This window comes from Hemiscyllium ocellatum, chromosome 13, assembly GCF_020745735.1.
Source record: "Hemiscyllium ocellatum isolate sHemOce1 chromosome 13, sHemOce1.pat.X.cur, whole genome shotgun sequence".
NCBI classification, from domain to species: domain Eukaryota; kingdom Metazoa; phylum Chordata; class Chondrichthyes; order Orectolobiformes; family Hemiscylliidae; genus Hemiscyllium; species Hemiscyllium ocellatum.
In genome coordinates, this window is record NC_083413.1 from 73,183,389 (window position 1) to 73,197,424 (window position 14,036).

The window sequence follows — 14,036 nt, forward strand, 5'->3', positions numbered from 1 at the left end:
TAATAGCTTGTTTAAAAACATAGTTATTGATGCACTCTTGCCAGTTAAGTCATGGCAAAATACAGGTAACTAAGTTACCAAAAACTGACATAATGATATCCATAAACTAAATGTCTACATTCATCAAAGAGCTCAGAATTCCTTCAATGTTTCTGTTACAGATGGTGATCAGTGCAATCCTAATTTATGTGTCAATAATTCAACTTGCCAGGATTTGATTGGTGGCTATCAATGTCACTGTGCTGAAGGATTTGATGGACCTCAGTGCCAGTATGGTAAAGTTTACATTTTTTTTTAATTAAAGTTATTCTTCAATATTTTCAGAGAGTATCAGCAACAATGTTTGTGTCCAGCATAAGTTAAATGGTGATAATTCTATGCTGTAAATACTTGGTTAAGTTGCCTGCTTAATGTTATTTCCTTTTATCATATACTTTTAGTAATCACACAGCACCAGGTTATAGTCCAATATATAGTCCATCATGGCTACCATTTATTTTTAAAGTTAAAAATCACACAACACCAGGTTATAGTCCAACAGGTTTAATTGGAAGCACTAGCTTTCGGAGTGATGCTCCTTCATCAGGTGATTGTGGAGGGCTCGATTGTAACAGAATTTATAGCAAAAATTTACAGTGTGATGTAACTGAAATTATACATTGAAAAATTGATTGTCTGTTAAGCCTTTCATCTGTTAGAACAGAGTGATAGTTTCACTTTTTTCATGTGTAAATCACAAAACCTTTTTTAAAAAGTTGCATTCTCAGGTTAGCTGTTAACAATGGTGATAGCTAGACAATATGCTGAAGGTGTTAGCCCCCTGTGTTCTCTGTCTATGACAACTGCATACATTCATGTAGAACTCTGAGCTCAAAAACTGCATGAATTTATGTAAAACTCTGTTATCTCACTTTTTAGATTAGAATCAATCTAAACATCAGGTCATAGACAGAGAACACAGGGGGCTAACACCTTCAACATATTGGCTAGCTATCACCATTGTTAACAGCTAACCCGAGAATGCAACATTTAAAAAAAGATTTTGTGATTTACACATGGAAGAAGTGAAACTATCACTCTATTCTAACAGATGAAAGGCTTAACAATCAATTTTTCAATGTATAATTTCAGTTACATCACACTGTAAATTTTTGCTATAAATTCTGTGTTACGATCGAGCCCACCACTATCACCTGATGAAGTTGCTCTGAAAACTAGTGTGCTTCCAATTAAACCTGTTGGACTATAACCTGATGTTGTGTGATTTTTAACTTTGTACACCCCAGTTCAACACCGGCATCTCCAAATCATTTATTTTTAAGGCATGTTTCCTCAAATTATGTTGGCATTTTGTGATTTAAGATTGTTTCTTCTGTCCCAAATCACTAAGCCTTGCCTCTCAGGTTTACTTCCCTCTTACCCTTGTATCCTCTCCTCATCCCTGGCTTTGTTTCCCTCCCAGCTTGCCCTGCCATCTGGCCTTGCTTCCTTCTCCCTGGGCCTTGCCCCCTGCCATCTGTTATTAGCTAAGGCTGCTCCCTTCTCCTAACTGCAGTTCAGATGTTGTGCTCCATCTACTGTCAGAAGGCCATCTGTGCAGGAACTCTCCAGCACTCTGCATTGACTGACATCTGCTACTGGATGGAGCCTAGTTCAATCTAGAAGATACAATGAGTGTATTTTTTAAAAATATTACATTGGGAGTATACTATATTGTATTCTTTTCTACTTAGTGATGTACTTTATTTTGCGAATTATTGCTGCTGGGAAGGCACAGTATTGTACATGTATGGTACAGTGTTTCAATTTGTACATTGTGTATTTTTGTCAAATGACCAAAGGAACTTAATTCTGACTTTAATATTTATTTCTATGGGGCATCTTGAATTCACTTGATATCATTTCACTCAAAGTTGTGATTTTCAGGACTGAAACCACACTTTTATGTGAGGACATGCTCTATTTAGTGAGAGCATCAAAGAATGAAATATCAGAACTACCAATTTATACCTTACTAAACTATACACTGCAAGGCAACACCTACTTTATTAAACTTTTTCATTCAAAGTTGTTTTAGGTGATGGTTATCAATTGACTGAGATTATAGCATTCACCTGGAAAGATATGGGGAAAGTGAGGGGTTCGAAAAGTCTTCCCCAAACCCTAATTGGCTGATCTGGAGGCTTTACTTGATTTAATAGCAGGGTCTCAAATAAATGAAGACTTTTGTCCTTGTGTCCTGACAGGCATCCATTTCCAGAGCTGACTTGCTGTTAAGTGGGGAGGCCTGCATCTCCAATCTGCAGATGTAGAGCAGGGATAATCATGGGAGAGGTGAAGGAGCAGCAGAATAGGGAGACGATCCCAGACTTGGGAGGGCATGTACGGAAGATGGGGATTCATCAGGTTTTAGGAAAGGAAGCAGGATTCCCTGGAATCTGGGGGAAGCAGTCCTGCTGTTATTGGTTGACTGACTTTATTTATTGTCACGTATACCGAAGTAGAGTGAAAAGCTTTATTTACGAGCAATACAGGCAGATTGTAGTAAGTAAGGATGTACGGGTAAGAAAGACTTAGACAGAGATATACACAGGGCACAGGGATGTCCTGGGTGACAGCGACATTAGCAATGTCAATATTAAGGCACATATGTGATTAATCCAGACCTTATCTGCCACTTGAGCCCTGAGAGACACTGCTTGCAAATGGTAAAAGTAAAATTGTGGTTAAATTTAAGACATGTGACTTCCAGCAGAATGTTTAAATGATGGCTGAATTGCTGGACAGCACGTTAGTCTCTTGTCCCCCAATTTGCATTTGTTACTAAGTGGCCATAGGTGACTCTGCAGTGTGACAGGATTTCATGTTACAAACTGTATGTAATACCACAAGCGCCTGTAAGTTATATATTAATGATCAGGTAATAATTGTGTTCCTCATATGTGAATTTCTGTGCTTTACGAGAATCAAAGATGCTTACCAAAATCAACTACCTGATGAAGGAGCAGCGATCCAAAAGCTAGTGCTTCCGAATAAACGTGTTGGACTATAACCTGGTGTCGTGTGATTTTTAACTTTGTCCCCCCAGTCCAACACTGGTTCCTCCACATCATACATATTCTAAGAATTAGCTGTCTGACTTCTTAGCTCATGGGAAACCATGACTGCACTGAAACCATGAGAACAAAACAAAGAACTACCAATGCTGGAGATCTGAAACCATGTTGGCAAGTGCTGTCTGATGAATGGTCATTGAACTCTCTCTGATTGTCTCTCTATAGATACTACCATTGCTAAGTTTCTCCAGCAGTTTCTGTCTTTGTATCAGCTGAGACCAGTTAGCCTCTAACTGAGCAAGGTGCAATTATTACATCCGTGGGATTTAAGCGGCGTTGTTGAGTAATACAGTGTACTTTATATGGTGTAATGCTCACCATCAAAAACAGTGTAACTACTGCCCTGCCCTGGGCAGGAGGCCCATTAGTAACTGGAATATTTTGCATTTTGTTTGATACTATTACTCGGAGCAGAGTTACAGTCGGAAAAACATTTCATCTCACCACTTTATGATTGCAGTACTGCTGGCAACAAACTGTTCTGACAATTACGGTTACTGCGCTCACTTCTGCAGCGAAATTCCAGAGAGAAACAGACGGGTATGTTCATGTGCAGCTGGTTACAAACTAAGTGATGATGGAATCTCCTGCAATGCTTCAGGTGAGCAAGCTGCCAATATACGTGTAATTTTGAGACAGCTCATTCCTCTTGTTTCTGCTGCTTTGTTACAGAAATAGCTCTAAATTATACCAGCAAACCAATAGTGTTTGTGTTAGATTCCTTAACTGGTTAAATGGGTTGCATAAATGTTGATGACATACTAGATGATTAGCGTTTCCAGCCCACTCCAGTACTACTTAGAGTATTGAGGCTGTTTGAGCACCTTGCTTGACTGAAATATCTAGTCTCTCTCAGGTTATTGCATTGCATCAATATGTAGTTATCTGTCCCATATCTGACTCTCAACTCAAGCAGATTAAGTTAACTTCATGAATGTCTCTGCTGCAAAGTTTTGCTCAGTTACAGGAGTGCTATAAGGAGCTTGACATTGCTTTTTTTTAACCCACTTGTGGGACGTGGGTGTCACTGGCTTGGTCAGCATTTATTATCAGTCCCTGGTTGCCCTCTAGAAGGTGGTGGTGAGCTATCACCTTGAATGCTGCAGTCCACCTGCAGTAAGTTGACCCAGAATGTCCTTCAGGAGGGAATTCCAGGATTTTCATCCGGTGACATTGAAGGAATGCCAATATATTTCTAAGTTAGGATTGTGAGTGGTTTGGAAGGGGACTTAGGTGGCATTACTTTGTATCTACTGTCGTTGTCCTTCCAGATGGAAGTGGTTATGGGTTTAGAAAGTGTTGTCTAAGGATCTTTGGCAAATTTCTGCAGTGCATCTTGTCGATAGTACACACTACTGCTACTGAGCGTCAGTGGTGGAGGGAGTGAATGCTTAGGGATGTAGTGCTAATCAAGTAATCCTGAGTTGTCTTGAGTTTTGTTGGAGCTGCATCCATCCAGACAAGTGCAGAATATTCCTGACGTGTGCCTTGTAGATGATGAACTGGCTTTGGGGATTCAGGAGATGAGTTACTCGTCACAGTATTCCTAACCTTTGACTTTCTCTTGTAAACATTGTGTGTATGTGGACAGTCCAGCTAAATTTCTGGTCAATATTAACCTCCAGAATGTTGATAGTTGGGGATTTGGTGATGGTAACACCATTGAATGGCAAAGACCTGGTTAGATCATCTCCTATTAGAGATGGTCATTGCTTGTGTTTGTGGTTCGAATGTTACTTGCCACTTGTCAGCCCAAGCCTGGATATTGCCCAGATCTTGAATATGGACTGCTTCAGTATCTGAAGAGCCGTGAATGGTACTGAGCATTGTGCAGTCATCTGCAAACATCTCCACTTCTGACCTTATGATGGAGGAAAGGTCATTGAAGAAGCATTGAAGATAGTTGGGCCTAGGGCACTTCTTTGAGGAACTCCTGCAGAGGTGTCCTGGAACTGAGATGACTGATCTCCAACACTTGCAACCAATTCCTAAATGCCAACCAGTGAAAACTTTGCTCCCTGATACCCATTGATACCAGTTTTGCTAGGGTTTTTTGATGCCACACTCGGTTGAAAGTCACCTTGATGTCAAGGGCTGTCACTCTCACCTCCCCTCTGATATTCAGTTCTTTTGACCATGATTTAACCAAGACTGTGAAGAGGCCAGAAGCTGAGTGACCCTGGTAGAACCCAAACTAGATATCACTGAGCAGGTTATCGCTGAGCAGATGCTGCTTAACAGCACTGCGAATATCACCTTCTAACGCTTTACTGATGATCAAGGGTAGACTGATAGGGCGGTAATTAACTTGGTTGGATTTGTCCTGCTTTTTATGTACAGGACAGATACTAGTATTTTAACTAAACTGGAATAGCTTGGCTAGGGGTCATCAAGTTCTGGATCAGAAAAACATCATTATCTCTCATTTGGGCTATTAAAATTCTCTATTTTGTTAACTTCTTACAACATGGTTTCTGACTTACCTTTGAGTCATTAGCAAATTTTATGCAGTCTGTCCTCTCATCCAAATCATTGACATGGACTGCTCTCTGGGACCAGTGCTGTCTGAGTTGGAAGACATTCCCATCCCAGGTCTCTGAGCTATGCATTTAACTCTGACTCAATTTGTCTTATACCAATTTGCTTGTGACTCTGTTAGAAACAGAGATTATTATTCACCTACTTCTGTTTTGATTCTGTCCCTTGCTGTTCTTTGTCACAGGGCAAAAACATTTTATTAATCATTGGGTCATAAAGATGTACAGCATGGAAACAGACCCTTCAGTCCAAATTTCCCATGCTGACCAGATATCCTAAATTAATCTAGTCCTGTTTGCCAGCACTTGGCCCATATCCCCCTAAACCCTTCCTATTCGTATACCCATCCAGATGCCTTTTAAATGTTGTAATTGTACCAGCATCCACCACTTCCTCTGACAGCTCGTTCCATACATGCACCACACTCTGCATAAAAAAGTTGCCCCTTAGGTCCCTTTTAAACCTTTCCCCTTTCACCCTAAACCTATGCCGTCTCATTCTGGACTCTCCCAACCCAGGGGAATTGCAGGTAGACAGGAAAGAAGTTTATTTACCCTATCCGTGCCCCTGATGACTTTATAAACCTCTACAAGGTGACCCCTCAGCCTCTGACGCTCCAACGAAAATAGCCCCAGCCCATTCAGCCTCTCCCATTAACTCCAACCCTGGCAACATTATTGTAAATCTTTTCTGAACCCTTTCAAGTTTCACAACATTCTTCCAGATTTGTGCACAGTATTCCCCAAGTGGTCTAACCAATGGCCTGTACAGCCACAACATGATCTCCCAACTCATATACTCAACACTCTGACCAATAAAGGAAAGCATACTAAGTGCCTCCTTCTCTATCCTGTCTACCTGCAATTCCACTTTCAAGGAAGTCTGAACCTGCACTCCAAGATCTCTTTGTTCAGCAACACTCCCCAGGACCTTACCATTAAATGTATAAATCTTGCACTGATTTGCCTTTCCTGCTTTGGTTTGTTGATTCCTACCTGTACCTCAATGGTTGGATCGTGCCTCTCGCTACTTGTTCCTCTCCACCTCCAAGGAAATATCTTTACCCTGGCAGGCAAACAACCTTCAGGAGTTATCTTTTCAGCTGCAGAGGACAATGTCTTTCCCACAAACTGTACTGAACTCTAATGCAATATTAATGTGCCTTTATTAAATTCGCCAATTTGAATAGCCCATAGTGCCACAGCCCATTTGCTCATTCTTTCTGTAATATTGTTCTCATCCACACAGACAAGGTAGGAATTTCATTCATGCCTCTTGGATTAATGCAAAAGCTGAGGCTCCTCCACTGCTATCTACTAGATCCCCATGTCCGCGTTGTTCGATATCACATACACCTGTCCCTGATATGAGTCAGATTTGAAGTACTTAATCTCATGAGTGTGTCCAGGTATCTTTCCCCCCCTCTGGTGCATCGCACTTGCCTCAGTCTGAGTGCCAATGAAATCCACGAGCTTCTCACCCTTGTCAATGGAGGTGAGGGAGCAGGAGATCAGTTCGTGGTTGGCTGCAAGAGAAAAGAGGCTGGTGTTGCGTTTGGTTTTAACGAAGATCCTGGAACAGTGCGCACTTTCAGCAAGTGAGAATAGCACTTGATAGTGCTTCATGTTTCTTGCCTGATGGTGATTGGCTGAACCAGTTATCTATCATATCCATTTTATTAATTCAGGGAATATAGTGATAACTGGTTGCTAAGGATATGCAGTAATATTGGGTCACAGAACAAGAAGCAGAATTTACTAGAATCAACTTATTAATTGTAATGCCAGTGCCATGGTATCGGAGGTTGAAAATTCAAGATCTTAAAAGTAGTTTAAATTGTCTCACAAAGTTCTTTTGATTGTTAGCTCTGATGACCTGCTGATGTCTATAAAGCAATGGTCATTCTTCACTTTGCTAATTTATCCAGTGAACCCAGGTCTTTTCTTATTAAAATTCTTTCTTTTAAGCTTTCTTGTTTTGTTGATTTACAGGAAAGGAGAGGAAGAGATGGGTGTTTTCAGTTTACGGGGTCTTGATGTCTTCCCCTGCTGCCATGGCATTTCGAACTCTATACAAACTGTAGGTCAACCAGTCAGAAGGTTGTCATCAGGCAGAATTTCTTTAACTCAAAAGACTTGAGGTGCTACTTAGTCTCAAATCCTCTCCCTCACTGCATCAGAAAGCAATGTTGTCTGCTAAAATGATGTTGCACTTGATTTTCAGGTTGCAAGAATGGGCAGGTATTTGAGCAACATAGCAATCCGACTTCCATTTTTGCCCACAGTCCCAAAATTGAAAAATATGTGATTACTTACAAACTACAGTTCCCATGGCAACATTGTGCATGTGAAAATGATACTCCACAGACAAGGAGACAGCCAGATTCACTGCACAATTAGGACACCTACAATTTAAAGACTGAATGCAATGTATTTGCAATGATACTGACTTGACTTAACACACAGTACCATTGATGAAAAATGATTTGCTTTGTGACATATTGAGGACTTGTAATTGTGAATTATGGTGCATGCGTTTTTTCATGAAAAGTTGGATATTTGCAGTATTGAAACTTTAATTATGCAATTGTACTTGGTGCACTGGTTGACATGCCATAGTCATATGACCTCAAACTCTACTTTAAGTGTCTTTCTGTACAGCTTGTGACAGCCATTAATTCATCACTGAAGGCATTACATTGTTGTATGTAATATTTTATGTTGCAGATAAATATCCATGTGGGCTCCTGAAAGGAGTTAACGCATCCCAGCAACATGAAAAGAAAAAACGGGAGAGAATGATGAAAGGGAAAGTTGAAGGCCCTGAAAACGCAAACAGGACGGACATCACTGAAGGAAAAGGAGGCCCACTGGGTCCACGAATCATAAAAGGGACGGTAATGAAGAAAGGTAGCAGTCCATGGCAGGTAAGATCTCATTGCTATGATGATCCAGGTAAGCTTTAGTCCTCTGCAAATTTAAAGGTATACTTTGATTTTAAGAAAGATATTTTCATGGTACTGAGGGGTTCCTGTATATCTGTAGTGAGAGAACAGTCTCAGAGCTGTGTGTCTGTTGCTGCAATAATCAGTGGTAGAGCTGTATGCCTGTTACTGCAGTGAGAAAGAGTCTCAAAGCTGTGTTCCTGTTACCAAAGAAACTACCTATTTGAGTATCATTACATGCACTGTAACCTACTCTTGGTTCAGCGACATTCTTTGATATTAATGCAAAGTCACTGTTGTAATGTAGAAAATGCATGAGCCAAGAGAAATTTTAAATGAACAATAATAAGATTTGACCAGATCATTATTTTTCTAGTGATGTTGATAAGTGCATAAATGTCAGCCAGTGCTCATACTTCAGAATATTTAAATGAGATATTTGAAGGGAATATGAAACAGTAGACTATAGTTTAACATTCAAAAAACTGCACCTCTGACAGTGCATCTCACTCTACACATTGCAATGGGAGTATCACCTTCGATTATGTGCTCAAGTCTTTGGAGAGGCATTTGAATCTACAATGTTTTGACTTGGGGCAAAAATGGAACCATTTGGCCCTGTATAAGGAAAAACTTGCAGATTAAGCAGAGCAAAGACTTTTGATTTATTACTGTCACATGTACCTAGGTACAGTGAAAAGTTTTGTTTTGCCTGCAATACAAGTAGATCATACCATACAAAGCTCATAGGGTGATTGAACAGAATAAGGAATACAAAGTTACGGCTGCAAAGAAATTGCACAAAAAGCAAGATCAACATCAGATTTGAAATTTGTGAGGTCCATTCAGACTTTTAATAACAGCAGGAAGAAGCTATCCTTGAACCTGTTAGTCCATGTGTTTTAAGCTCTAGTATCTTCTGCCTAATGGAAGTGATTGGAAGAGATTATAACCAGGGTGGGAGGGGTCTTTGATGATGATGGCTGCCTTTCCGAGGCATCGAGAGGTATAGATGGAACATCACGATCCAATGCACCATGTCTATGTTTGAAAACAATGTAGATAGGACATACTTGACAATAAAACCAGCAACATTATCTTCTTACCTTCCAACCTAGAATCAGTCAGTAAGTGAGCAAAACTGAATCCCTTAATCAAGCTGTGAGACCAATTGAACTCAATGACTTGTACACTATTCAATCTTTTAACAAAAAAAACTAGACCTTGGGAATGGCTGCTTTTATGGGTTCAGGCTGGTGTGATAGGCACTGTTCTCACATGTGCTTGCAGTGAGCTGTTCCACAGGGAGTGGGTTGGGTTAGGTGCTCTGCTGTGTCCTTTTCTTAATCACTATAGGGAGTGCTTTTTAGTTGAATTTCTTGAATGAGCCTTACTTATATTTTGAAGCTGTGTTTAATATTCATATGGCCACTGTGTCTGTTGCTGACAGATCCTTCTAATGACTGCAAGTGGAAAATTCATCTGCGGAGGTGTGCTGATTCACCAGTTTTGGGTGCTGACTGCTGCCCATTGTGTACATGAAGGAGAACGATTTCGAGTAAAACTTGGTATGGCCAGCTGTCATTTATGGCTCAATACTTCTGTAATTACCTTGGCTCTGCAGTGAGGTGCTTCTCTCTCGGTAAAGCTCAAACCTCAAGTTCCTAAGATTTGAAGGAGCCGGTGTTGGACTGGGGTGGACAAAATTTAAAATCACATATAACACCAGGTTATAGTCTAACCTGATGTGGGAGCAGCACTCTGAAAGTTAGAGCTTCTAAATAAATCCTGTTAGACTATAACCTGGTGTTCTGTGATTTTTAACTTCGAGTTCCGAGACAGAGTTGCACCAGCTTTCTATTGTCCAACAATGTCACGTGTTACAGTTTTACTTCATAAATGCTCATCTTTGGTAATATCAGCCACAGACAAGTGATAAACTCCCCAAATGCACTGATGATAGCCCCTTCACCTGTTCTGGGAACTCTGGGTGGTCCAAATGCTTGTCCTGCCTTCTGAGCAGTGTTCCCTCTGGTTAAATCATTGGGAGAATGAAAGCCAATATCTTCAGCTGCAGCTACCAACTCCACAACATTGTCTCTGATTGCCTGCCTTACCTGGTCAGATCTCAGACTGAAACAGACTGCTTTCAACCTCAGTGTCCTGTTTGACCCTGTGCTGCGTTTCTTTATCATTTTCTTCCTCCACTACAAAGATTGCCTCTTTCCATCTCTAACATCAGTCTTACTCACAAAATCCTCATTAATGTCTTCCATATCCAGTTGCTGTTAGCACCAGACCCTAGGCAAGGTTTCCAGTTATTTTGGCTCCAAATTTTGTCTTTTATGTTTCTGGGTAAGGAAGGATGAATAGGGTCTCTTTTTTTTATTCACTCATGTTCTTGATTGGTGGCAACACAATTAATTTAAAAAGGATCCTATCCCTTTTAAATACCTTGCTCCCAGATCAAATAGGTTTATGTTTTTAAGGGAGATGATTTAACTAGGATTTCTTCAGGGGTTACCAAAACTTAAATTTCTTAAGTTTAGTAGTTATTAAACACAAAAAGAAAGAATAAAGGGCACGAATTAGGAATAGAAAGTGAGTCTAAAAAAAAGACAAGTTTTAAAAAAAGGGGATCAATTTCTCTGGGTGTTTTATGAAGAGACAACCGTGTAATATTGACAGTTGAACAATCAGCTTTGGATTCTTGACTTTGCAAGTTACTTGAAATCCTTTTGTCTTGTTTTCTTTTTTTTTTGTGGTTGGTTGGCAGTGCTTAGAGTGAGAGAACCCTTTTACCTGTAGTGTAGGGTTAACTTGTGGGTGGTTCTTTGACCACGACCTTCACAACACACTAGTGGGTGAATCCAGGCCAGGAGTTATCAATACCTCAGTTGATTAGCACACTCAGACCAGAGTTGCCATCACTTTTTGTATGTTTCCAAAAAATAGCTGCAAGAGATAGCTTTCTGCTGAGAGGGAGATGATTGTCAGCTCCCATATTCTCTCTTCCTCTGCCTTTATTTGAAGATTCAGCCACAGTCCTTTTCCATCTGTTTTGAAAACCAATAAACTTATGTACAAATGTTTAAAAATGTCCATAGTACTTCAGGGTTCTGATCCTCTATTATAACATTTTGAATTCACTCCTCCCACCCTCCAGGCTCTCTAAATGTCAGCCCCTCCAAAGCACTGTGGCCTATGGTCCTTCATGTTTCAAATCTCTCATGCTCATTAGTCCTGTCCTTAATGACTTACTTTAGCTTCAGGCCTCCAAACCCTCCACCAAATGTTTATCATCTGGTTTATGGTCCTTTATGATCTGACCAGTCCCCATGTCTGTGACGTCCTCCAGCCTTACACCTCATTCAATATTTTTTATTATGTAGACACTGACTTCTTTGACTAAACTGCCATCCCCCTGATCTTTTCCTTCATCCTATGGTGCCCCTATCTTCAGGTGCTTCAAGATTTGCTCATTAAACCCTCTATCCCTCCACCTTCGAACCCTTCATTAAAACCAACCTTTCAGTCACTTCTTCCAAAATGTCCTTCTTTGATTTTGTTTCCAGTTTTGACTGATCATATGGTAATTTCTTTGTTAAAGATGGCATCTAAATGTGTATTGTTATTGTGTCTCTCATTGAGTAAAGGTAACATGTCCTATTTCCTGCCGTAACTATATCTCACTAAGTGCGTATGTTGACCAGGGTCTGCAGTGTATGTGTTAGGTCTCCATGCTACAGCACAACCCTGATTTTCTGGGTTTCCTGGATCGATGCTACTGAATCTGGCTGTCACATCAAAATGGCAATGAATTGGAGCAAGACATGCCCAGTTTTCCACTTTATCTTCTTTTGAATTTACTTTTGACTTTCAAAGGAAGAGGGTTGATCTATGAAAACGAGCCAGGCTTGATGGTCTGTGTGGCTCCCCAAACAAGTAATGAGGCATATAATAATCATTGCAATTGTTTGCTACCACCCCATCTCCCATCTCCTTTCCCAACTTGAGGAAACCCTCAGGCCTTGGACCTTTCATTCCCCACTCCCAACAGTGGTCTTGCTGCCAAGCTTCAGGCAGCGGGTTGCTCAAAATAGTCTGCACTGCTCCATTTAAGAGCATTCCTCCAACTGAAGGACCGAAGAGAATAGTAGTCCACTGTAGCTTATCTCTTCAGATCACCGCTCCACATGCTGCTACAGCCCATGGAGGAGGTAACCATTCTCTCAACATTACTGGCTGTTTGTGTGGCACTGAATATTTAACTTTATGCTCATCTATGTTTCAGGTGAGCATAACCGATCAGTCAATGAAGACACTGAAGACACTATTCTAGTAAACAGAGTATATATCCACCCCAACTTCAGTCTCTCAAATATGGACAGTGACATTGCTCTCCTCCGGCTGTCTCAGGTTGCTGTCTTCACCAATTACATTATACCAGTGTGTTTGCCCACCAAAGAGACGGCAGAGAGAAAGCTGCTCATTGCCAACAAGAACGTGGTGATCACAGGCTGGGGCGCTATAGATGAAAATGATGATCGTTACCGCCCTAATACGCTATTATTCATCCGTATCAAATTGACCTCCTACACGCTGTGTAAGGAGAAACTAAAAGACAGAGTGACGGACAACATGATCTGTGCAGGAACCCCAGGTTCCAGAAAAGATGCCTGCAAGGGAGACAGTGGTGGCCCTATGGTCACTTTTTTGAACGGCACATGGTTTCTGCTGGGACTGGTCAGCTGGGGAGAAGGATGTGGTCGCTTCCAAACATTTGGTATCTACACCAAAGTGACCAATTACCTAGACTGGATATATTCAACAATCAATGCTGTAGCAACCTAATTGATCTGAAGCAGTATGTATTCTTTCTAATGAGCTTCCAATGTGCCTAAAATGATGTTGAATTAGACTGAGGATCTATTTCAGACTTTATGTGTGAGATGCTAAATATGTTGTGCTAGTTTAGTCGCCCCCTACCATGCTACAAAGCAGTGTGACTTGTACTCAATTGCAGCTTATGCATTATGACTTATGGTAATTGATTGTGATTATTTATATCTCAACCTTACCTTAAAAGACAGGCAGTCATTCCCTGCTTATCCATTTCATCCTGTTACCTATTTAGCCTTATGTTCGTGTTCTACTGTCTAGAGCTACAAGTGAGGTTTCTGCTTTACATTCTAAAATATTTTGTGTTTATTGCAATTTGCCAATGTGAGTTTTTCAAGAGCCTGATCAGATGTGACACTTTCATTCCACAGTTCATTGACTGTAGTATCCCAGCTAGTGATCACATGTAATCATGTGATTCAGTCTCTGATTTAATTTCATAATGCTCCTGTGAAGTATCTTGTAATTTTATTATAAAAGTGCAGGTTGTTCTGTTATAATGCCCGTTTTGTCAACGTGAATTCACAGTAAAGTGA

The 14,036-nt window shown here is 40.5% G+C and overlaps 1 protein-coding gene across 1 annotated transcript in view; it reads left to right on the forward strand.

Annotated features, from left to right (window-relative positions):
- Positions 1-13,452, forward strand: part of LOC132821358 (vitamin K-dependent protein C-like) — a 29,592-nt gene extending 16,140 nt beyond the window's left edge. Inside the window, exons 4-8 of the mRNA XM_060833941.1 lie at positions 162-275; positions 3,577-3,738; positions 8,510-8,580; positions 10,049-10,166; positions 12,893-13,452. Of these exons, the coding sequence (XP_060689924.1) occupies positions 162-275; positions 3,577-3,738; positions 8,510-8,580; positions 10,049-10,166; positions 12,893-13,452 (1,025 nt within the window). The remainder of the gene's footprint in view (positions 1-161; positions 276-3,576; positions 3,739-8,509; positions 8,581-10,048; positions 10,167-12,892) is intronic.
- Positions 13,453-14,036: the final 584 nt, after the last annotated feature.